General features: G+C 55.8%; 1 protein-coding gene across 3 annotated transcripts; it reads right to left on the reverse strand.

Moving 5' to 3' along the window:
* Window positions 1–598: 598 nt before the first annotated feature.
* Window positions 599–24,129, reverse strand: Map2k2 (mitogen-activated protein kinase kinase 2). Of its 3 annotated transcripts, XR_015002887.2 has the most exons (13): window positions 23,864–24,129; window positions 22,036–22,246; window positions 17,274–17,420; window positions 13,539–13,616; window positions 13,010–13,061; window positions 12,737–12,861; window positions 12,412–12,625; window positions 11,114–11,178; window positions 10,235–10,296; window positions 9,400–9,445; window positions 3,659–3,768; window positions 2,489–2,570; window positions 599–1,756 (listed from the first exon to the last, which is right to left on the reverse strand). XR_015002887.2 is itself a non-coding variant. In XM_048460848.3 (11 exons), exons 1-11 carry the CDS (start codon window positions 23,953–23,955, stop codon window positions 8,596–8,598), a joined length of 1,203 nt encoding a protein of 400 aa, XP_048316805.2. In that variant the 5' UTR covers window positions 23,956–24,126; the 3' UTR covers window positions 8,457–8,595. The 3 variants fall into 3 exon arrangements, 1 of the variants encoding a protein (XP_048316805.2); XR_015002886.2 differs by having other exon boundaries at window positions 2,489–3,768; XM_048460848.3 differs by lacking the exons at window positions 599–1,756; window positions 2,489–2,570; window positions 3,659–3,768 and adding an exon at window positions 8,457–8,706 and having other exon boundaries at window positions 23,864–24,126.
* Window positions 24,130–24,701: the final 572 nt, after the last annotated feature.

Consider the following 24,701-nt stretch of genomic DNA (forward strand, 5'->3'; position numbering starts at 1 on the left):
CCACCGCCGCCTGACACAAATGTTCTATTTCTGTAGCCCAGGTTGGCCTCCAACTCTTTATGTAGTGGAGGATGACCCTGAATTTGTGATCCTCCTGCCTCCACCTCCCAAGTGCTGGGGTGCTAAGCTCGCACCACTATCTCCCCTTTACTCCCCATTTTTAAGGAATGAATACAATTGCTCACATGTTAGAGGTTGGACGCCCTAGGTGTGGAGGAAATCAGGTGGTGTGGGCCCTTCTCTAAGCATTCTGGGAGCACCCCGTAGGCGCAAGGGGATTTTGAGGGGTTGCTGGAGAAGGTGCCCCTTCCGCAGCATCAATGTGCTATTCTGCTGATGAAGGCATTGTGGCTGTTGGTGCTGTGAAGTAGCTCGTACGTGTGTGTCTGTGTAGTGTGCATGTGTGTGTGTTTGTGTGTCTGTGTAGTGTGTGAACATGCGTGTGCACGCATGTGCGTGTGCGTGCATATGTCTGTGTAGTGTGTATGTGCACGCGTGTATGTAATATGTGTGTGCGTGTCTGTGTAGTGTGTGTGTGTGTGTGCACGCACGCGTGCATGTCTGTGTGATATACATAAAGCACAGAGAGGCTACAGCGTCACACAGCACTCAGCTTTGCTCTGAGACAAGATTTATTTTTATTTATTTTGTTTTTTTCCGAGACTGGGTTTCTCTGTATATCCCTGACTGTCCTAGAACTCACTCTGTAGCCCAGGCTGGCCCAGAATTCACCAAGTAGCAGAGGATGACCTTAAACTTCTGACCTTGTGCTGGGACGTCAGGCAAGCACTCTGCCCACTGTCTTGGCCCTGAGAAATTATTTTCCTTTCTTACTTATTTCTTTATTTGAGTCAGGGTCTCATTACATGGACCTCATTTTCCTGGAGCTCACTTTGTAGAGCAGGCAGATCTTGCACCCAAACAAACAAAAGGCAGGTATGGTGCCTGTCATCCCAGTACTGGGGAGGTGGAGGCAGGAGGTCATCCTTAGCTATTTGTGAGTTTGAGCCAGCCTGAGCTACAGGAGACCCTGGCGGAGCACAGGAGATGGAGAAGGTTGTGTTTAACTCTGATGGCTCCCCACACGCTTAGGCAAATGGCCTCTCTTCCTTCTCAACACTGAGGTGGGGCCTGCGTGGCCACTATCCTAGAGAACCTCAGCCAGGCCTGGAGACGTGGGCGACTGGGAACTCCCAGCAAGATGTGTGGAGGCCAGGGGGACCTTGCTGGGTACCTTGCAGGACCCAAGATTTGTTAGAGCGTATGTCCTGGACCGGAGTCCACAGGGCAGAGGAGAAGCTAGCTGGAGTCTAACTTCAGTCTTGCATGCTGTAGTTGTCTTTCTGATAGTTCCTTCCCTAATGGGGGGGGGGTGTCTTTAGCTGTTCTCCCTCCCCTGGCGGTCTGCGGCCTCACTGGAAGGCAGACTTGAACTCTCCTATCTGGGGTGACCGGTGGAGACTGAAGAGGGTCCCCCAAGTGAGTGAGGTCGGTCGCCTTGTACCCCGATTATGCAGCAGTCATAAGCCGCCCTGGGATTGCCAGGCGGGTGGTGTGGGAGAGGACATAGCGGCAGGGGCAGTTGTCCCCACCGGTTCCTTAAAAAAAAAAAAAATCACCGCAGTTTAGGCAGCGCCCCCACTCGCAGTGGCCTGCCACGTGGGCCGGCGTCTGCGGTGCTGTCCCCTCCCGCGGGCTGCAGGGCCTGGGCTCCTGGGCTCTGGTTTCATTTCGCTGCCACGGTTTCAGTTTCAAGCTGTGGAGAGAGAAGGACCCGGAGGGACAGAGCTGGGACAGCAGGTGCAGAGCGCCCGCCCAGGCCCCCGGCCCACCCGGTGGCACTCGGCTCGCCAGCCGAGCTCGCCCCCCAGCCCACACACTGCCTTCCGCGCCAAGGTTAAGGGGTCAAGGTCAAACTCTCCCCACGTGGCGCTGAACCGGAGGCTCAGGGTCGCCCCATAAGCGGGCGGGGTGCTGGGGACACCCACCCAGTGACTTATCTAGGAAGTGTGGCCGCCTCCCCCCTCCCCCGAAAGTCCCTTTCCCACCCAGTGGGAGGGGCGGGGCAACGTCCCGAGCAGAACAGGATGTGGGTCACCAAAGTGTCCCAGCCTGGGACACCGTCCGTCGGTCCAGAGTCCACCGGGACCTGACTTTGCTCAGGACCGTCCCCAGCAGCCCGCGGTCCAGAAAGGCCAGGCTTCTGGAAAGACCCTGACTCAAAACACACGCAGACACTCACACACAGCCACACAGATACAGCCACACACATACACACACTCACACATAGAGACACACCCACACGCACACACACTCAGCGCCTGGGTCCCGGGTGTTTGTTCTCTCCGGCGCCCACCTCGCCCCACCCCCACGTCCTTTCCTGCAGGTGGGGACTGGGCCTGGCCTGCCTACCTGTTCCCCCGGCCTTGGGGACAGACACACCCTTGGGTAAGCCTGGCGGGAGGCCAGGGACAACACGCCCACGTACCTGAGTGCCCTAGCGCCCCCGTGAGGCTTGATCGCGCTGTATTGGGTGAAGGTGTGACGGGCCACCTGGGGGACGACATGGCCTGTGGAGCAAGAGGTCAAGCGGGTGGGCGGGGCTTTGCTGAAAGGCTCCGTGGAGTGAGCAGAGCTCACTATTTACTCTCTAAACACTCAGAACTCCATCAACACATTTTCACACGTCCTCAGGGTGGCACAACGATTCCAGAACATTCTGTCACCCTCAATGGAAGCCTCGATTCCCCACCCCCAGTATATACAGGCAAGAAGACCTGAGTTCGAATCCCTGACACCCACAGAGAAAGCTGAGGAATGACAGCGCCTGCCTTTGTTCCCAGGAAGGCGGAAACAGGATTCTTGGGACTCACTGGTCAGCCTGGACAGATCGGTGAGTGTCAAGTTCAGGTTGGAGGAGGAGGAGCTCTGCCAGTCACATAAAGATGGGGCCCTCTGTGAGTTCCAGGTCAGCCTGGGCTACATAGTAAGATCCTGTCTCCAAAACTCTATCCATCAATAACAAATATACACAAATGCACACATTTCATACACACATTCATATGTAAGAACTGAGCTGGGAGGTGTAGCACAGTATTTGTCTGGAATGTACAAAGGTGTCCATCTCCTGTATTACAAAGCAAGGAAGTTAAATAAACAAATAAATAAGAACACAAAAGCTATAGAGGACTGCTCAGTGCAGGAGACACTGAACCCTGCACTGACGAACCCTCCTAGCTGGGCTGGCTCCTCAGAGGAACCGCAACTAAAGTGAGGACAGACAGGGGCTGCCCGCTGGGGCTCACGGAGATAGGAGGAAGAGTGAGGTGGGGTGAGAAGGGGGAGGTTGGGTCTACACCACGCTGGGGCTTCCTCCTGCACTTCCGGCTCTTTCTTGTGGGCTGTGGATCTGAGACAGCACACCTCCCTTGAAGTCCCAAGCATGAGATACGGGGTTGCCCGCGCCCACTCACTCTCTGCACCCTTCTCTTCCAGGCCCCTTGATCCGGGTCACAGAGAGCCCAGCTCCCATGTAACCTAGGCCCTAAGAGCCTGCTTCCCTGCATGATGGGTCACAGGGCCCCATGTGTCAGAACAGAACAAGCAAAGGCTGAGGTCTGGGACATGGTAAGGGGGGATCCCAAGGAGAAGCAGGTACCAAAGAGCCGAGTCCCCAAGACGCCACTGAGATGGCTAAGCAGGTGAAGGTGCTGTGAACAGGCATGAAGACCCAAGCTTGACATGGTGAGGGGATTCCCAAGAGTTGTCCTGCAATAAATAAATAGACAGATAAAATAATAATAAATGAATGAAAACAGGGTTAGGGTTGAAGAAATACCCCAGCTGTTAGGACACTTGTGACTCTTGCAAAGGACCCAAATTTGGTTCCCAGCATCTACATCAGAGGCTCACAACCACCTGCAATTCTAGCTTGAGATCTGACGCCCTCTTCTGGGCACTGCAGACGCGCATACATACATAAATGAAACAAGACGGGGGGGGGAACCCCAAAAGTTTCCCCAAGGTCTGAGGGTGTCTGTGGGAGGAATGTGGGCACAGGTCAGCTGCCCAGGGACCACCCCACCCTGGGCCCCAAGGTCTGAGGGAATCTGTGGGAGGGACATAGGCACAGGTCAGCTGCCCAGGGACCACCCCACTCCGGGCCAGAGTCTTTGCAAGAGTTTTCTGTTATCCTTGATGCAGGAGAAACACATTCTGTGGCTGTGACCTGTAATCAGTCATGTGTAGGGTCCACACATGGATGACAGACATGTGGTACCATGCTGCTATCACTTCTCTTTTCTTAATTTTTTTTGGGGGGGGGCACAGTTTCCTCTGTGTAGCCCTGGCTAACCCGGAACTCACTCTGCAGAGCAGGCTGATTCACAGAGATCCGACTGCCTCTGCCTCTCATGCACCACCACTGCCTAGCTCTGCAATTATCTTGATTTGTTTCCGTGTGTATGCACAGAAGCCGGCGGTGTAGGGAGGGTATCTCATGAGAAGCCCATGGATTCCTCAAAGCTGCCTGGCTGGTGAGCAGAGGGGTCCTCCTGCTTCAGTCTCCATGGTGCTGGGTTTCAGGAATGCACTGCCACAAGCACTTTTCACAGACTGAGTCAACTCACCAATCCCTGTTTTATTGTCTGAAACAGGGACTCTCTCTATAACATAGCCTGGCCTAGAATTCAGTTGTGCCTAGTCCACCAAATCCTGGCCAGTGCCAATGTCCATCTAGGAGGCTTTCTCTTGGCACTGGAAGAACATTGCCCACCACAGCGGCAGGACCAGCACCATAGCCAACTTTTTGGGGCTTTCTTGGACAGGGTTTCTCTGTGTAGCTCTGGCTGTCTTGGAACTTGTTCTGTAGACCAGGCTGGCCCCTACCTCCTAAGTGCTGGGACTAATGGTACACACCAAAACACCCCCCCCCCCCCGCCCAGGCCCAGGTAAAGTCCCATGTAGCCAAGGTTAGCTTCCAGGCCAGGTCAGTATGTAGTTGACAACGGATGTGAACTCCTGCCCCCACCTTCCAAGTGTTGGGATGACAGGTGTGTGCCACCAATGCCAGGTGCCAGCTGGCTTTATGCGGGAATCCCACCAGGCTGAGCTGGCATTCATTTCTCTGAGGAGTCCTTGGTTCTCGGGGCAATTCATCTGCAGCTCGGTGTGGGCTCTCAGAAGAGGGTGCTTCTGGTTTTCAGGGTCCCCTGAAGAGCCCCACTTATTTGTGCTGCATATAATGAGGCCAGCAGAGCTGTGGGAGACGGCTCCCCTGAGGGGACCTGACACCAACGGGGACAGGCCCTACAGCTCCATCTGCTGCAGGAAGAGCGGGCGGGAGAACCTGTCTACCTACTTCTTCAGGTACAAAGGCAACGGGGGTAATAAAAGGAACTAGGGGCTGGGCATTCAGGAGGAAGAGACAGGCGGGTCTCAGTGAGCTTGAGTTACACTGACCATCTCAAAATCAGCAATGACACAGGATTTGCAGGGCTGTTGATCAGTGGCTAGTGGTCACCTAGTGGAGGAAGTGGCCCTGGGCTTCATTCCCAGCACCTGGCATAGTTTTTGGAAGTCCACCTTCATTGACACAGTGAGCTGGAGGCCAGCTTGAGCTACATACATGGGACCTTGGCTGAAGCAAGTACTGGTCAGCCCTTGGGCCAAAATTCTGTTCTGAGAAGCTGCTCTTTAAGGACAGGGAAACCAAGGCAGGCAAGGTGCCAGGTTTTCCTCACTTCCTCAGGTTCCTGAACTTTGAGGTATCAGCTTGATATTCACAACCCCCCCCCCCACACCTCCACCTCCCCCGTGAGCCAGAGCCACTGTGCGGGCACAGCCAGGTTGCAGGTGACAGCACCATGCACTGCCCAGTGAGACAGGCTCCTCCCTCACCTGCCTATTGTCCCTAGAGACCCACTACTGGCCCTATAGACCTCTCCTTTCCCTGGAAGCCAGTAGAAACCAGAGCCCCGCTGTCACCCCTCTCTGGAGTAATGGTAACCCAAGAATGGCTTGCACCTGTGCCCAGAGCCACTTGGCCTGTGGATGCAGGTGCCAGAGAGGTGACTAGCCTGCTCTGGGAGGGCAGGGCAGGGCAGGACAGGAAGGAGGTAGCCAGTAGCAACCTGCCTTCTGGAAAGCTGCTGATGCCCACAACTGGGTTCTTGGTGGGGGACAGCTGCTGTCCACCTTCCATAAGGTTCCAAGATGCTTCTCCCTGTATACCTAAAGGGTACAGGGTATCAGAGTCTGGAAACAAAGACTTGGGAAGCACTGGCCAAGGAACACCACGGGCTCTGAGATGCTGAGAAACATGCCTGGTACTCCCAGGCAAGAACTGTTCTGCACATGTCCCATGTCCTTGGTTGTGGTGCAGGGCCCCAGGGCTGTCAGCTGTCACACTGAACTACCTGGTGATCACTTACAGCCGGGAGGACAAATTACATGACCCCTGCTTGGCTTCCTGTCACGTAGTTGAGGCTAACTTCTGAGCTCACCACGTATGTAAACCAGGCATAGAACCCAATCCTCCAGCCTCTGCATCCCAACAGCTGGGAGGACAGGCAAGCACCACCACTGCAGCTGTTTCTTAGTATTCTTATTGCCTGAGATTGTCTCACTCTGTAAGCTGGTCTCAAACTTGTAACAATCTCCTGCCTCAGTTTTCCTAGTGCTATGGTAACAAGTGAGAGCCGCCCCATCCAGCAGACCCCAGGTGTATTTCCTGTGTACTGCACCTGGCTGTGTAGCCCTGGGTGACCACCTGCCTCTGCATCCAAACACGGGATAGCTGGCTGCTGAGCTCCCAGGACCCTCCAAACACTGAGTGTCCAGGTCCACACCTGACTTAGCTGTGCACTTGGGATCCGAACTCAGATCCCTAAGCACAATTATGGACCCCAAGTCCAATCAAGCCTAAGGCAGTGGATTGAGGTAGTGCAGCGAGTGAGACATGTGGACAACCAGCCAGTGGTGTCCTGAGGCAGCACACAGGTGTCGGCCAACGCAGGTGGATGTGCTGAGCGGCTTGGGTCACTACTCTCTGTGGAGGGGCACAGGACAGTAGAGGACAGGCTGGTCCGTACAGTACATTCCAGGTTAGGAGACACACTTTAAAACAAACGGGGTCCAGCAGCAGTCACACAGATACTGGGGGTCCAGGTGCTCTTGACCCAATGCGTCTGAGGGCTGCTAGGGACCCTGGGTCTACCCACAACACTGAGGAGGTGGGGACGGTATGAGTCACAAGTTAATCTAGGTTACCCCTGCCTCAAAAAAGATTAAATGCCAGGGTGTAGTGCACACCTTTAATTGTGGCACCAGGGAAGATGGGCAGAGGCAGGCAGATCTCTGTGAGTTCAAGGTCAGCCTGGTCTGTGTAATGATTTTCAAGACAGCTGGACTATGTGGAGACCCTACATCAAAAGCAAAATAAACAAAAATATTGCATACAGGAGGAACAGGTGGCGAATAAAGGCTGCTACCTGTGGCTCATGTCTACCCCTGCAATATTCAGGAGGCTGAGGCAGGAGAAACTCCATCTCTAAGCTAGCCAGGGCTGTAGAGACCTTGTGTCTCCAACACAAAGGCAGGCGTGGGAGGCAGATCTCTCTGGGCTCAAGGCCAGCACAGTCTACAGAGCAAGTTCCAAGAGAACCAGGGCTACACAGAGAAATCCTGTCTGGAAAAACAAACAAGAAAACACAAACCAATACAAAGCCCAATTCCTGGTGTGCTCTGTCTATGTAGCCCAGGCTAGCCTAGAACGTGCCATCCTCCTGCCTTAGCCTTCCCAGTGTTTGGGTACCACAGGCGTCTACAAGATTCATGGCAGTGAGGTGGAGGGATGTCCCCCTCTGTACTGTGTACTCCGTTTCTTGGCCCCTCGGGCTCTACGGCTGAGCTGTGGTCGCTGAGCTGCGCAGGACCACAGCAGTGCTGGTGGAAGACAGACCCCGCTTCAGCTTCAGGACTTTTGTGGACCCCAAGTTCCAGCACTTCTACAGTGCCGGCTCTGGGTCCAAGTCCACGTCAGCACATGTGACCTCTGCACGTGGAAGGCGTGCTTAGCCGCAGCTGTGGGAACTGGAAGAGGCCTCTCCACTTTTCTCACAGCCCACTGGGGCTGAGTTTGACTCTGCTTGGTAGGTGGGCAGAGGTGACAGGGCCGCCCAGCCCTTGTGGGGTTGCCACAGCTGTCTTATCTCCCAGACTGGCTGGGGTCTCTGCCCCAGAACGCAGCGGGGCACTTCCTGTGCATGGTGCTCCATCAGCTCGGCACAGGGCAGTGTGTCAGCTATGCTCCCCGGGGCCCCTGGGGCACAGAAGGCACCCCTGCTCCCATACCCTTTCTGGGAAGGAGGCCCCGCCTTCTTCCACCCCATGAGCGAGCGAGCGAGCGAGCAAGCGAGCGAGAGCCGAGAGCGAGCAATGGGCCAGGAGCACAGGGGCAGCTTTCTCTCTCTCCATTTGTTTGGTTTTCAGATGCATGGAAGCAGGTCCCCTGCCACAACACACAGCTCCACTGTCCCCAGCGGTGGCCACCGTGCTGACAGGGACAAGGGCACAGAGGCTGTTGGGCGATGGCGGTCACACTGCAGTGCGCGTGGGTGTGCTGGGCTGCTTCAGCCGCAGGGTTCGGCACAGCCAGCCTGCGAAGTCCACCTCCTCCCCCTCCGAGCGCTTGATGAAGGCGTGGTTCTGAAAGAGGCGAGGTGCCAGTCATGGCCCGTACCCCAGCCCTGCTCAGGTCGGTGTCCCTGGCCTCTACAGTGGCTCATCTCCAAGCCTGGCTGAGGGTGTGCTGGGGCAGGATGGCCACGACCTTCACGAGGTAGTTTGGGGGAGATAGGACACAGAAGCCCACAGCCTGGTCACAGGGGGCAAGGCCACCCTACTATTCCATCTTGGATTTCTCTCTCTCTCTCTCTCTCTCCTTTCTTTAGAGACAGAGTCAAACACGGTCCACGTTAACCTTACATGTCTATGTAGTCAGAGACAACCTGCAAATAGTGATCCTCGAGCCTAAACTCCCTGAGTGCCACAGAGAGGTGTGTGTGCATGGGCTGGCTTTCCCCAGGCTGGCACGGAAGGCATGCGCCACCACACCCAGCTCTGGAGTGGGCAGGGGTGCACACACCCATAACCAGCATGGTTTTCTTTCTCAGGAGCCTAAGAAATAGACAGATGGAGCTTAACTCAGATTAGGCTTGTCCAGTGGGGGTGCTGAGGTCTGCCCTAAATCCCACCCTGTGGGAGGGGACCTTCCAGGGTGTAGGCCTAGAGAGCATTTCATGTCCCAGACAACGCCAGCCTCAGGTGCCCAGGTCTTGGCGGCTGGGGTGAAGGTGGCCATCTAGCCCCAGCCCCCAGGCTTCGGGCACCTCTACTCACCATCAGCATCTTCAGATCGGCCCGCTCTGCTGGGTTCTTAATGAGGCTGGCACAGGGGTAAGATACGACAGTCACTTAGAAGCTACACGCAGGCGTTCTAAGGGGTGGATGTGCGTCTGCCCACCAGTAACCCTTGATTTTCTTTTTTCTTTTTCAAGACAGTTCTCTGTGTAATAACCTGACTATCTTGGAACTTGCTTTATAGACCAGGCTGGCCTCGAACTCAGAGATCTGCCTGCCTCTGCCTCCCAAGTGCTGGGATTAAAGGTGTGCACCACCACTGCCTGGCCCCCGATTTTTTTTTAAAATTTACATATATATATATTTGTTTTGGGGTCTTATGTACTCCAGGTTGCGTTTGAACTCACTACCAGAGTACACCTGCAGTTCCCTTCCCCCAGAGCTAAATTCATCCCCCGCCCCCCCCCCCCCCGCCCTCAACTTTGGTTTTGTCGAGACAGGGTTTCTCTGTAGCTTTGGAGCCTGTCCTGGAACTAGTTCTTGTAGACCACGCTGGTCATGAACACACAGAGATCTGCCCGCCTCTACATCCCGAGTGGTGGGATTAAAGGCATGCGCCACCGCCGCCTGGCTATAGCTAAATTTCTAATGAACTAGTGAAGGCAACTCTACTACCCAGCACACAAGCAGCTGGCCAGCGTGCTTGGGAAATGCCTCCCCACAACTGACCATACTTCAACAGTTGGGGGTCAAACGGCTCGGCTGACCCCCCCAGATGTCCACTAGTGGGAGCTCTGGGAAGAAGCAGGTGTGGGGACACGTGCCCCCAGACAGCACAGTTGAGGCAGCTGCCTCACCACCCCGCCCATCTCACCATTTGCTCACGAACTCCCGGAAGTCAGAGCTGAACACACCGCTGGGCAGTTTGGGAGGCGGCTGTGGAGGAAGGGAAGGGTCATTGGGGTAAGGCTGCAGGGATGCTGGCCACTCCGTCACTGTGCTGGGTTCTTCCAGTTCAGCTTCTCAACACTATCAAGTAGGTGAGCAGGGACACCCTGTGGTATGGCCGAGTCCTTCCTGTGAAGGGTGGCTCCAGGACTTCCTGGGAGAAGTGCTGGCTGAACTGGAGTCAAAGCCAGGAACAGTGGCCATCCTGTCACAAGCCACATCCCCAGCCAGGCTCAGTCACAGCAGGCAAGCAGGGTTTAAAGCTCACGTCTGCCAGTGTCCTAGACCTTGCCCCTTCTGGAGACCTGCTTGGAGTTTTTGTTCCATTATCCGCTGCTCATGCTTTTGAGTCAGGGTCTCGCACTGTAGCCAAGATTGATCTGGAAGTCACTATGTGACTAATCTCAATGACCTCTGCCTCAGTCTGGTTAGAAGCCAGCCTGCCTTAGGAGCTCTCTGAGCCCAAATAGGAGGGCAGCAACTTCTCACAGGAGGAGCTAACCCAGCCCCTCACCCTCACTGGGGGATTCTAGGCAGGAGCTCTTTCATGGCCTCAACCCTCTTTCTATGGAGATGGCCACAGCACTAGCCCAGGATGGCCCACACTGAACTCCAAACACAGGAATTTCCCGCCTGAGTTTTTGAGGAGCTAGGGTCACAGACCTGCTGGGGAAACCCGACTGGGCCTCCAGGTGCCCTGGCCACAGCACTGGCAACAACAGGGCTACAGTTCCCTCCCACAGGCAATATCCACAGCATGCCAGCTAACTCCTGAGCAAAGTGCCCGAAGGCCAGGGGCACACACCTCATTCACGATGTAGTCCAGCAGTTCAAAGATGGCCATGGCAGGTCGATTGTCCATCCCATGACCTACTTGGCAGGACAAAGAACAGATAACTGGGGGTGGGAGACAAAACTTAAAGGGTGGCCCCGTCTGGCCTCACCCCTGCCCTTGTACAGGCTGGGTACTCCCAGTCCCTCAGTTGCAGCCCCGGCTTCCGCAGGCCTGGCAGGTGGGGGAGGGTCTGGTGACCAAACAAGGACAATGATGTGACCTTGCAGAGCAGCTGCTGAGGACCTGGAACAGGAGGCTGGCGGGTGGTGACCCTTGCCCAAGGCCCTGGTGGCCAGCAGCTGAACTGGGTTGTTTGCCCATCCTGCCATAGGGTGTTGCTTTGGGACTTAGGCAGGGAAGTTGCTGGCCAGGGAGCTGGCCTGTTTTCACCACCACAGCTCGCCAGGGGATTGGGAATCCTGGTACCATCAAGAAGGGGTTAGCTGAGGAGCGTGGCCTGCAATCCAGGGTCAGGGTAAGCAGCCAGCATGAGCACAGGGTGGGGAAGGCTCATGAAGGGCACGAGAGTCACACACCGCCCACCAAACAGGTCCAGTCACAAGCAGGGGCCTCCCAGACATTGTGCTTAGTAAGACCAAAGCACAGAAAAGGTCCAGAGGTGACTGGGGCCGGGTGATAGCACACATGTGAATATGACTTCCTTTAGGAGCAGTCGAATGTTCTAGAACCAGCTAGAGGGAATGGCTGCTCTCATCTCTGGGCCTTCAGGAAGACAGGCTCAGTGCTTGTCCTGTTCCAGCCGTCACAAAGACATGCACACTCCGGTAAGTTGCTTATCCCGGTGCTCTGCAGAGACTATCCCCAAACCAGGACTCTGTCCCTGACCCTCAGTGGCCAAGGTGGCCACTCTAAGGGCTGGACTGAATCCCCAGGACTCCTGGCAACTGGTCTGCCCTGCCTGTGCCAGCAGAGGCCCCAGCACTGGGATGTCACCGGGTTGAGGGGCAGGCTGCAGGCAATGTCTGGCTCCCTTTGCACCCCAGCCCCCAGTTACACGTTTTCATGAGGAAATACTGGGAAACCTAGCAGCTGGCCAAAGCCTGACCCAGAGTGGAGTTTCTGGGCCTTTCAGCTGACTACAACAGGTGTGGCTGCCCTGGCAGAGGGTGAGGCGCTCGCTGCCTGCAGCTCTATCCCCAGAAGCCCAGGAGTCTGAGGGCTGTGACCACAGCCTGCCCTGTCAAGGGGCAGCACAGCAGCAGCTGGGCCCCACCCGCCCCGCCCCAGCGAGCTGCCCTGTCCCATACCGCTGATGGGGCGTCCAGGCGGCCTGGGCCGCGGTGAGACACTAGGGGGCTCTCCATCTGCTCCATCGACCACAGGCCGACCAAAGCTGGCCTCTAATTCCTTGGCATCAGGTGGGGGAATGGGGTACCTTCCGATGGCCAGTTCCACCAGCGACAGTCCCATGCTCCAGATGTCTGACTGCACAGAGTAATGCGTGCCCTGCAGCCGCTCTGGCTGTCGGAGGAGACAGGGACAGAGCTGAGATGGGCATAACCAGACAGGAGCCATACACACAACCACATATGGACCCCGCTGAGGATGTGCAGAGGGGGCCAGGACACTCACAGACATGTAGGAGCGCGTCCCCACAAATGAGTTGGCCATGGAGTCAATCAGCTGGCCGCTCACCCCAAAGTCACACAACTTGATCTCGCCTCGAGAGTTCACCAGGATGTTGGAGGGCTTCACGTCTAGAGAGAGTGCCGGGGTGAGGCTGTGCCTGGGCCTGCCCACACAAGCCTGGACCCACTCACCTCTGTGCCCAGGCCCTGCCCACACAAGCCTGGACCCACTCACCTCTGTGCCTGGGCCTGCCCACACAAGCCTGGACCCACTCACCTCTGTGCATGATCTGGTGCTTCTCGCGCAGGTATGCCAGGCCCCGGAGCACCTGCAGGGAAGACAGCATGGTGACCACCAGTTGGGTCAGAGCTGGGTAGCTTCTGTGCCAATGGCGCCAGCTCTAGGCTGTGATGAGCCTCCCAGCCATGGCAGCTGGGTGACACATTAAGTCCCCAAGCCCCTCATAGCCATCTGTGGCAAGCACATGGTCACTGTCTGTATTTGAAAGTCCAGGGTGGAGGGTAGCCTCAAACTCACTGCAACCCTCCTGCCTTGGCCCTTCAACTGTTGAGATGACAGGTGTGTGGTACCAGGCCTGGAATTTTTTCTGTAACCCTAGCTGACCTGGAACTCGCTACATAGATCAGGCTGTCCCTGGCTTCTGAATGCTAGGTGGGTGCACGCCACCATACTCAGCTCGGTGTAGTCATGGAGGGAGAGCAGAGGACCCCAAGTGGATTAGGACCTGACCTGCTGAGTCCTTGGGAAAGGCAGCTGTTGGAGCAGCAGCAGCCGGCGAACTCACCGCAATGCTGACCTTCCCCAAGATGTCCTCAGGGATCCGCTTGGCCTCCTTCAGAACCTGATCCAGCGAGCCACCATCCTGCAGAGGCGACAGCAGCTGAGGAGCTGGCCTTGTCAAGACACCCAGCCACCCGCAGCCTGCACTCTCCACGGGCGCTCAAGCAGGCGTATGGTACGGGAGGCTGCAGAGCCCTGAACCTGACTGATAGCACAGACCACACCTCTGTCAAGAGCCAGCTCCTCGCACCAAGTGAGGAAGGTGGTGACACACTGGAGCTCCTTGGGCAGGAAGGGAAAGGCCTGGCTCACAGTCATTTGCCCTGGCTGGTTCTCATACCCAGGACATGGCCCCGATTCTACTCAACAGATGAGGAAATCCTGCCCTGACTCTAGCTGGGCCAGGACACTGGGCAGTCACTGCCAGGTTGTCTGTGCATTTCCAAACTGACTCAGGAAAACAGGACGTCAGAAAATAAGGTTAAAAAGAGGCCCTTCCTGTGCTTCTGAGCCCTGTGCGTATTCCCCTGCCCCCTGTCCCCCCAGTGCTCAAAGGGACACACAGGCCAGGTGCAGAAGACCTGGCCGTCTCTGAAGCTGCTGAATGACAGGTAGACTATCATCAGGTGGACCTGTACACCCGGGTATTGGGTCACCGGAGCCCTATGCTCTGTCCCAATGAATTGGGAAGTTGGAGGTGACACTGGCTGGACTCCGGAAAGAACAGGCTGCTGCCCACTGAGGGCAGCAAGCGCCAAGGCTTCTGTTAGCCCATCCAGCCCTGCAGGGTGTTGTTGAGGCCTGACTGACCTGTCCGACTCGACACCTGAGCTCCCCTAGCGTTACAGTTACACACATCCCCAGGCATGGCTCAAAGTCCCTGGGAGTGAGTTCACACAATCACAGCCTGGTCAGTGTCCCAGATGCCGCCTGCTGGTCCCTGCACGTGCCCAGTGCTCTAGAGACGGCCACCATCAAAGTGTTGCAGAGTATCTACTAAGGAAGTGAGTGTGTGTTACACTGTTTGTGCTGCACTTGTTCAATTATGTAAAGATGTGTTGCTGTTTACCTTGCCTGCCTAAGGCATAGGGGGAATTGCAGGCAGGCAGAGTGAACAGGAGGAGGAATTTAGGTTTGGGAGAGGGGGACTGCCAGGGGCCACTCAGCCAGCCACAAAGTAGTTTATATAGAAAGGAAGAAAGGTAAAAGGCCCCACTGTAAATGGTAGATGAACGAGACAGGTTAAATTGAGTTAAAAGAATTAGTGGGGGGGGCTGGAGAGATGGCTCAGAGGTTAAGAGCATTGACTGCTCTTCCGGAGGTCCTGAGTTCAATTCCCAGCAACCACATGGTGGCTCACAACCATCTGTAATGAGATCTGGTGCCCTCTTCTGGCCTGCAGGCATACATGGAGGCTGAACACTGTGTACATAATAAATAAATAAATAAATCTTTAAAAAAAAAAAAAAATTAGTGGGACAGGCCTAAGCTAAGGTTGAGCATTCCTAACTAAGAAGTCTCTGTGTCCAAAGAAAACGCCAACTACATCACAGAGAGCATCACATTTTCCTATGAAGGACCAAACAGATAAGCCAGGCTGAGGGCTGAGTCCTGGAACCTTAGCTTTCCCTGACATGGGGGTTCCTCCAGTGCCTTCCGTCCCTCTGCAGCTAGCTGCCACGCACACCGCAAGGACAGCTGAAACTCTCCAGCCAGCTTCTAGCAGGCGTGCTGCACTTAATGACACGCACAGCTTCTTGCCTACAGTAAAAACTGGATCTGCAGTGTGGTGTAGGGGGGCAGGGCCTCTGAGAGTGGCCCTCGTAGGAAGTGGTCTTGGATGGGCACAGCAGGACCCAACTTCTCTCTTCCCTTCTCTTTGGTGTCTAGGTGTGGGGTGAGCAGCTCTGCCCCACAGGAGCTTTCTCTCAAGCTGGGGCTGGACAAGCTCTCTGTGTACACAGCTTGCGGGTGGAGACCAGAGGTCCTGTCACCCCAGGGCCAGGCCTCAGTACATGGGCACAGCTAGGGTATGGGTGTTGTGCCCTTACCAAGGTCTTGTGAATATTGGCCAACATAACATGGAGCTACAGAGCAGCACGCTCCCGTGAATGACAGGCTCTCCAGGTACATGCGCGCGCCCTAATCCATCTGACCCCGGGGGCCAAGCAGGTGGCACAGTCACTCTGACTGTGACTTCTGGGGCCAAGCACAGTTTCTGCGGCATCCACTTCACGAAACTGCAAGTGGACTAGGGCCAAGACCAGCCAAATGGCCACCCAATACCACCCAGGACACACCCATAGCATGTGACCTTCCGTCTGCGGGAAGGGCAGAGCAGGCCTTTTCTTCTCTCATTCTTCACAACAGGCCTGTGTGGCCTTGCATTCCTGCGCAGCCCTCTGCCTCCCCAGCACTGGGAGGATGAGCTAGCACCACCATTGAGTTGGTTTAGTTTTGTTCCGAGAGAGAGCCTTGCTATGTAGCTCAAGCTCGCTTCAAATTCAAGGTGATCCTCCTGCCTCTGGGAGCCTCCTGTACTACATTCTTGCTCAGTGTGGGAGGTGCCTTCAGGGCAGAGCATTCCTGTAGCCCCTAGGGCAAGAGTCAAGTTCCTCCACTTCTGCATTTCTGGTGGGAATGCAAGCTGGTACAGCCCCTTTGGATGCTAGTGTGGCGATTTCTTAGAAAATTAGGAAACAACCTTCCTCAAGACCCAGTAATACCCCTTTTGGGTATATATCCAAAGGATGCTCAATCGTGCCACAAGGACATGTGCTCAACTATGTTCATAGCAGCATAGTTTGTCATAGCCAGAACCTGGAAACAACCTAAATGCCCCTTGACTGAAGAATGGATAAGGAAAATGTGGTACATTTACACAATGGAGTACTACACAGCAGAAAAAAATGACAGCTTGAATTTTGCAGGAAAATGGATGGAGCTAGAAACCATCATTTTGAGTGAGGTAACCCAGACACAGAAAGACAATTATCATATGTACTCACTCATAGGTGGTTTTTAAACATAAAGCAAAGAAAGCCAGCCTACAAATCACAATCCCAGAGAACTTAGACAACAATGCGGACACTAAGAGAGACTTACATAGATCTAATCTACATGGGAAGTAGAAAAGTAGAAAAGGGGGGCTGGAGAGATGGCTCAGAGGTTTAAGAGCACTGACTGCTCTTCCAGAGGTCCTGAGTTCAATTCCCAGCAACCACATGATGGCTCACACCCATCTGTAATGAGATCTGGTGTCTTCTTCTGGCCGGCAGGCATGGAGGCTGAACACTGTGTACATAATAAATAAATAAATCTTAAAAAAAAAAGTAGAAAAAGACCAGATCTCCTGAGTAAAAAAAAAAAAAAAAAGGATTAAAAAAAAAAAGAGTCAAGTTCCTCGACACAGGACAGAGTTCCCTTCCTACAGGGGACCAGAAGGCCTTTGACCCAATCACACATCTATGAAGAGATGGGGGGGGCACACACCCAGAGCCGCAGTCAGGTGTGAGGGGCTCTCAACAGTTGAGTGCATCTTGCTCACGTTTAAGTCCTGCTTCCCATAAAAAACAATCAAAGCTGAGGACCCCAGCAGCCACAGCAGGGACTGGGCAGGATTCTCACTGGCCCCAATCCTCCATCCTGCCCAAGCCTGAAGACCCAGACTGTTATCTAGAGAGTGAGGTGCATAGCTCGCATATGAAGCTGAGGCCCACGCACCTAGGTGTGTTCTCACCATGTGCTCCATGCAGATGCTGATCTCGCCGTCACTGTAGAAGGCCCCGTAGAAGCCCACGATGTAGGGCGAGTTGCACTCATGCAGCACCTGCAGCTCCCGGATGATCTGGTTGCGGACGGCTGGCTTGATCTCCAGGTGGATCAGCTGCAAGGAGGAAGGGTGGCTGCTCAGAGGAGGGAGGGGTGTTCTGGCCACCAAGCCCCCACAGACCCAATCCCGGGCATGTGCCTGTGAGAGGGAGGACATCACCTACATGGCCTCTCAGGGCCTAGTCATGGGTAAGATGGATGACAGCACACAGCATGCTTGTCCACACACTGGGACATTATTCACCACGAGTAGGGGACAGCTGACACTCAGTGTGGTGGGTCCTCCACGACATGGCCTCCACATGAAATATCTTAAATAGGCAACTTTCAGTAAAATTGGCTTAGAATAAAGATTTAAAAAGGGGAAAGTAGGGCTGGACAGATGGCTCAGTAGTTAAGAGCACTAACTACTCTTCCAGAGGACCTGGGTTCAATTCCCAGCACCCACACGGTAGCTCACAACCATCCATAATGAGACCTGGTGCCCTCTTCTGACCTGCAGGCGTACAAATAAATAAATAAATCTTAAAAAAAAAAAAGAAAGAAAGAAAGAAAGAAAGAAAGAAAGAAAGAAAGAAAGAAGAAAGTAGAGTTAGGCAGGCATGATGTATGCCTTTAACCACAGCACTTGGGAGGCAGAGGCAGGAGGATCACTATGAGTTTGAGGCCAGTCTGGACTACAGAGTGAGTTCCAGGACAGACAGGATTGTTACACAGAGAAACCCGGTCTCAGGAAAACCAAAAACCAACAAAACCCAAAAAAAGGGGGGGGGGGGAGTCACTGTCGTATTCTTGTGGGGGACAATGCACCATGCTCATGTAAGCTACCCCATGCACCAGGCAACAGCAGCACCCTATCTTCCTACAGGTCTGCCAATTCCAGAGCAAAGCTCTGCTCAGAGGCCAGGTCCACTCACCCTCCCGTCCTCCCAGGAGTCCAGAGCGCTGTGAGAGAGCAGCCACAGTGACAGGTCTGCACCCTGGCGCCCAGGGCAAACAGCCACGGCCAGGTACATCTGCCAGGGGAGGCCAGGTGTCACCACCAGAAGCTGGTGTGGCTAATCGGGAAGCACATGTGGAGCCTACAAGGTCCACAGGGCACCCCTGGGTCCATGGGGCAGGCCTTGGTTCATACCCAGCACCAGGAAAAACAAAAGGAGGCATCCACTACTCCACAGAAGGCCAGGGGCACGTGGGCGGCCCAGAGACAAAGGAAGTCTCTGCATGGGCAAGGCAGGGGTCAGAGGTTGGGGAGAGATGGGCTGAGGTGGAAATGCCCACTGTGGACCAGCACAGAAACCGCAATCAGGTGTCACTTGCGTGGCTAGTGAGCAGGAAGGGTGGTGGGGACAAAGAGACACCCAGGGAAGGGCACTGGAGCAGGAGGGAGGCAGCTGGCCATGGCCATGGCGGAGATGCCTAGGAAGCACCCTGTGACCTTGTGGTCCCTGTAGGCCCTGCAAAGATCTGTGACTAAGGCTGACCCAACAAGGGTGCCCAGCACCACCCACCATCCATCCCAGCAGGCCAAAGCACACACTCACACACTGAAAAGGGTCTGATTCAAGGGCACCTGCATCTGGGGACTTGCTCCAAATGGCCACTTGGGCAGAGTCTGCTGTCCCAAAGCCCCATTTCATCAGAGGCCAACAAGACAGTCACTCTGGGGTTCAAAACACGAACCAGGCTGCAGAGATGGCTCAGTGGTTAAGAGCACTTCCTGCTCTTGCATGGGTCCTGAGGTGCTTCTGGCACCCATGTAGTTGCTCACAAGCTCATGGAACTCTACCCACAGAGGAGCCGGTGCCCTCTTCTCATCTCTGGGCACCCACAGACACACTTTGCTATGTTTATTATCTTTTGAAAAGTTAAAACCATGCCAGTGCACCCCTCCAATTCCAGCACTCAGGAGGCAGAGGCAGGTGGATCTCTGAGTTTGAGGCCAGCCTGGTCACAGAGCAAGTTTTAAAATAACCAGAGCTACATAGCAAGATCCTGTCTCAAAAGGACAAAACAAAACAAAACAAAACAAGAAAAGATCTTTCCTCAAAACCACACTAAGCCAAACCACTACAGAAGCAGGTACAGCACACGGAAACAGTATTCTACATACAAAGGATGAGCGTCCCTCATATGAGAACCACAAACTTTCCAGAACCCAAAATGTTCAAGCAGGCCTACAAGAGTAGCTCAGGCTGACCTGGACCTCCTCATGGCTCTGCCTCCCGCGCTTCACCGACTTAGCTCACCCCACAACTATGGTAAACCCAAGGCGCCTGCCTCAGTCCCAGGAACTCCCAGGGTTTGGACCTGGGCTTGTGTGGTGGGCCTGCATCTCCTGGTGCTCACGTGACCAGGACCTGTAGGGTCCAAGTCCACTCTGAGACCCTCGGGAAAGCTAGAGGTGAATGCAGAGCCGAGACCGAGTGCAGCAGCCCTTCCGGGTCAGCAAGGCCACAGAGGGGAGGCTCTCAGTTGTCAGAGCGCCTTGGACACGAGAGGTGCAGTGACAGGAGCAAGGGTGCTCCATGAGCTCCACAGGAACACCAGCCCCGAGGATAGCAGGTGCAGGTGTTACCTCCGTCTCATCCACGCGTGTCCAGCTCCCATTGGCAGCCGCTGCCAAGAAGGTGAGCCAGGACTGGAGCTGCTTCCCAGCACTGAGGGGTTGCTCACCAATGACAGGGATGAGTAGGAGGTAAGGATGACATCTTGTTGTGCAGCTTGAACACAGTCCTGGGCACTCTGATCACTGTTGCTCCGGAAGCTTCCCAGAGGACCTGGATCGGTGTGGAAACACCTGAACTGCCTCTGGTACGAGCCTGACTGTGGGTCTCTGTGTGTCCCCTGCTGGCAGTGGGGCCATCCTCCTCCACTAGGGAGATGGGATGAAAGGGTTGGACTTCTGCGACTAGAAGCAGAGTCTGCAAGATGGGCGGAGCCTACAGTGCAATAGATTCAGGAGGCCCAGCCTTTGACAAATGTCTTGACAGCCGGTGCAGAGCCTGGACCATGGGATATGGATGTTTCCAAGAGCATGGAATCCTAATGCAGTCCCAGGTTCCCTCTCATTGTGCCATGGGCCTGACATCAGCTTCCAGTAATCACACACACACCAGCTCTGCACACCTACCCTCGTCAGGGAGCAGCTGGCATTGAGATGTGGCCTCTGGGTTACACAAGCTTTGGGCAGAAAAGTCACTTGTCATGGAGGAGCCGCTGCCAGCCCAGGTGTGTTACAGCGCCACTTGAGTTCCGCTGACCCAGCCTGGCCCAAGTCACAAGGGGACTGGGACTGTAGGTCACGGATGTCACTGGAGGTAGGACTAGTCACAGAAGGCCAAAGTGGAGAGTGCAGACATGTTGGGTCTTCTGTACGGTCCATCATGGCAGATAATCACACGTGGCAGAGAAGGGTGTGCTGGCCAAGGGGCAGCAGTGTGGACAGCTCTCAAAGTGGCTCCAGACAGAGGTGACGAAGCAGGTGGAGATTCCAGGGTGCAGCAGTGCATACTGGTCAAGAGACTCCAGGCAGGGAAGATGCGATGCCCTTGGCTCAACAGCCCGCTCAAGGCTTCAGAAACACCAGGAATGTCGTTTCCCCAGCAACTCACCACTGGCTGTATCCTTATCTCACCTTTCCATACCTCACGGGACTCCTAGCACTAAGGGCGAGGACCCGGCAGGCAGGCAGGGGTTCCTGTTCAGCTGGCTGGAATCCTGCACCGGAATCCTGCAGCGTGAGGACGGCTCACTGCCGAAGCCCTGGGGCCCAGCATTCTCCTGAACCAGCCTCCTGGTGGCTGGAATGGTGTTCTGTGAGGCAGAGGCTCTGTGCTTTCAAAACAAAGAAAAGCAGGCGACCAAAAGGTGATAGAGTGGGCCTCATCCAATCAGCAGGAGGTGGGAAGCAGGGACATGGCTCCAAAGTGGCTTTCAGGGTTCCTCTGAGGCTCCCACACAGAGGTGAACCCCGCGTCACAGGCTCATTCTCCGCAATCAGAGTCAGCCTGGTGTATGAGGCCTGGGTTCCCCCCCCACCCCCGCACTGCTCCTCTGCAGACCAGAGTGCTGGACTGGCTTAGTTTCATGCAGCGTCTTATGTAGCCCGGGCTGGACCGGCACGCCATGCATAGCTGAAGAGGACATTGTACTCTTGCTTACTGTTTTACGTGCACTGGTGTTTGACTGCATGTGCGTCACTGCGGGTGTCAGATCCCTGCAACCATGGCCATGAGCCACCATATGGTTGCTGGGAACTGAACCCAGGTCCTTTGGAAGAACAGCCAGTGCTCTTAACCACTGAGCCATCTCTCCAGTTGTCCTCCTAGCTCTTCCCACTGGGCCAAGGCTACCACACAGACATGCAAACTCCACATGAGGCCGTTTTCTAGCTAGTGGTCAGTAGTTCACAGTCCAGTCCTCGCGATGGTTTTATCTTGGGTGAGGAAGAGCCTGGGTGGCATGGGAGGTCCTGCTACAACACCTGGGGTCTGGAGCGTGCTAGGCCAGCACTCCCCAATACTCCACACCCTTAGCTCTAGAGTGTGGAAGGGGCAGGCAATCTGTGAGTTCCAGGTCAACACAGCAGGTTCTAAGACAGCCAGGGATGCACAGTGAGACGGACAAGAAGCTGAAGAAAGCACGAGCACCCACCCTGAGCTCCTCACCTTTCTGGCCATGATGAGGCCTGATGGCCTGTGCTGGGCTTTAGTGACCACGCCGCCATTGCCAGCACCCAGCTCCGAGATCCTCTCAAAGTCGTCGTCCTTGAGTTCGCCAACTTTGGCCTTCTGGGTCAGGAAGGCCTCCAGCCGCTTCCTCTGCTGCTCGTCCAGGTCCAGCTCTTCCAGCTTCTTCTGCAGGTCCACCAGGTTCGCCCTGCAGAGCCCCAGGAGTGGAGGGTGAGCCAAGTACCCCAAACCCATGCCTGCACTCCAGGGTCCCCACCGTGCGGGACAGGGACACAGGTTACCAAACATGAAGGCTGAGTCCCCAGGTATGGAGGCCTCGTGATAAGCTGCTCCAGAGAACCCAGGACACCTCCAGACCACATCAGGAGAAGAAGCCAGAGGCCAGGTGTGCCAAGGACCTTGTCTTTGCTATCAAAACCTGAGGCCTCCCACACTAGGCATGACCTTTGCCAGCCCCTCACTGGGGGATTCTAGGCAGGGACTCTATCTTTTAGGATGGGGTCTAAAAGTTACCCAGACTGCCTCTGAACTCGCCTGAAGTCGGCCTGAACTAGCGGTCTTCCTGCCTCAGCCTCACGGGCTGCACTTTTACAACTGACAACTCCGCCCCCACCTCTTGTCTCCACCCATGGGGAAGTGGTACCCTCAAACAAGCCACCACCCCACCCTGTTCTCTCACACACAGTGATCAGCCTCACAGGACCTCAGGCTGCACCCAGCCCCTGGAGGACTCCCCTGAGCTTTGGCTGGCACAATGTACCCCCAGGACATCACACCGCGTCACTGTGGGCTCGGGGCTCAAGGTTCTCCCCTACCTCACGTCATTACTACAACTTCAGGACTGGAAAGCTCCACACCCTTTCCCAGAACTCCAGCACCCCAGGCCATCCAAGACCCTGTGGGGTCCCTCGACATCCACCCTACTTCTCAAGTAACGCCACGGTCCGCACTCTGCTGTACTGTGGGAAGGCCTTCAGTCACACCAATATTCCCACAGAGGGGTCCTCACCTCAGCTCTTCTTACAGAGGATCCCCTGGTCTGGTACCCTCTCCTAGGACACACCCCTCTCACCTCAGGAAGCCCAGCCTTCCCTTTCTCCTCCAGGAAACCCTTATACCCAACCTTCTTTGATGATCCTCTTTCTGGACCCCTCATCCCACCCCACAACAGCAAGTCAGTTACTCCTGCCTACCTCTGGACACCGCCCACTTTCCACTAGGTCACCATGCCCCCTACAAGCCAGGACCTCCTGTCTCCTGGGACTTCAGCCAGACACTGCAGGCTCCACTCACCTCATGTGACATAGCCAGCCCTTTCCTCTGTCACACTCTAACCACACCCCACATGCACCTGGAAAGCTCTCCGGGACCCTTCAGGTGTCACATTCCTTCCTCCTTGGCTCTCCAACTGCCCCGCCTCCTCTTATGCTCCTCTCCATCCCCCTTTCATTGCCCCAACACACACACCCGCCCCCTCAGTTTCCCAGTAGAGGTGTACGCCAAGAACCACCCTGTCAGACACTGCCCCTTGTCCCCAACTCCACAGTGCCTCCAACCACTGCCATGCCCAGACCCCTTCAGGGTGCTTACGGCCACGCCCACCCATTGCAGGCCCCGCCCCTCTACGCTCACAGGCCACAGGGTTCTCACCTTAGGCCCCGCCCCTCACCTCTCCGGCCCCGCCCCCACGGGGCTTTGTTCTGGTCCTCAGAGGCTACGCCCCTCTTCCCTCCGTCCACTGCACTCTCCCCTCAGACCACAGCACGGGCCACGCCCCCTTCCCTCGGCGGCCCCGCCCACTCACTCGGAGGCGCCCTCGCTGGTGGGGGACGGGCCCTCGGCGATGGCGGGGTTGATGGTGAGCGCCGGTAGGACCGGCTTCCTCCGGGCCAGCATCGGGGCTCCGCGGCCGGCGGCGGCGCCTCAGCCGGGGCCCATAGGGGGCGGCGCGACGCGAGCCAGGGGCTGCGGCCTAGGCAGGCGGGCGGCGGAGGGCGGCCGAGCCCGGGGCTCCGGGTTGAGCGGACCGCCGCCGAGGCCGAGCGAAGCTGACGCTGCACCGCAGCCGGGAGGCCGAGGAACAGGGGACGGCCACGAGATCGCCGGCCGGGTTCTCGCGAGATCGTCCTCCCCCCCCCCCCCGCGAGGCTCCGCCCTCAATTAAGGTGCATGCGTGCTGTGGCGCCCCTGCTCTTGCAGGAGAAAGGGCGGACGCTGGGCTACGTCTGAGCACGTGCGATCGGCCGGCTCCCACGCTCGACTGCGCATGCGTCGCAGGTACGGGGCGGGGTTATGAGCGCTGACGGACGGGCTGACGAGAAGACAGAACTGGGCTCCAGGGTGTGGGTGTAGGGAGTGCCCAGCAGGAACATTCCAGACCTCGTGTGAGCAATATCAATCAAGTCAGGCTTGTCTGGTTTTAGTGGTTTTCCTAGGCTTGGCTTCCCAGTCACTGTGTAGTTGAAGCTGGCTTTTCAACCTCTGATCCTCCTGCCTCATCCTCCCGAGTCACCCGATGGTAGGCCTGAGCCATCTTGCTTAGCTCTCTGGTGCTAGGGCGTCGTGTCCGATAGGCAAGAGTGCTGCCCACTAAACCCTACTTCCTGGTTTGTTTTTTATTTCAAGATAGGGTCTCAGTACCT

The sequence above is a fragment of the Myodes glareolus genome, chromosome 8 (assembly GCF_982192425.1).
Source record: "Myodes glareolus chromosome 8, mMyoGla1.1, whole genome shotgun sequence".
Lineage (NCBI taxonomy): Eukaryota > Metazoa > Chordata > Mammalia > Rodentia > Cricetidae > Myodes > Myodes glareolus.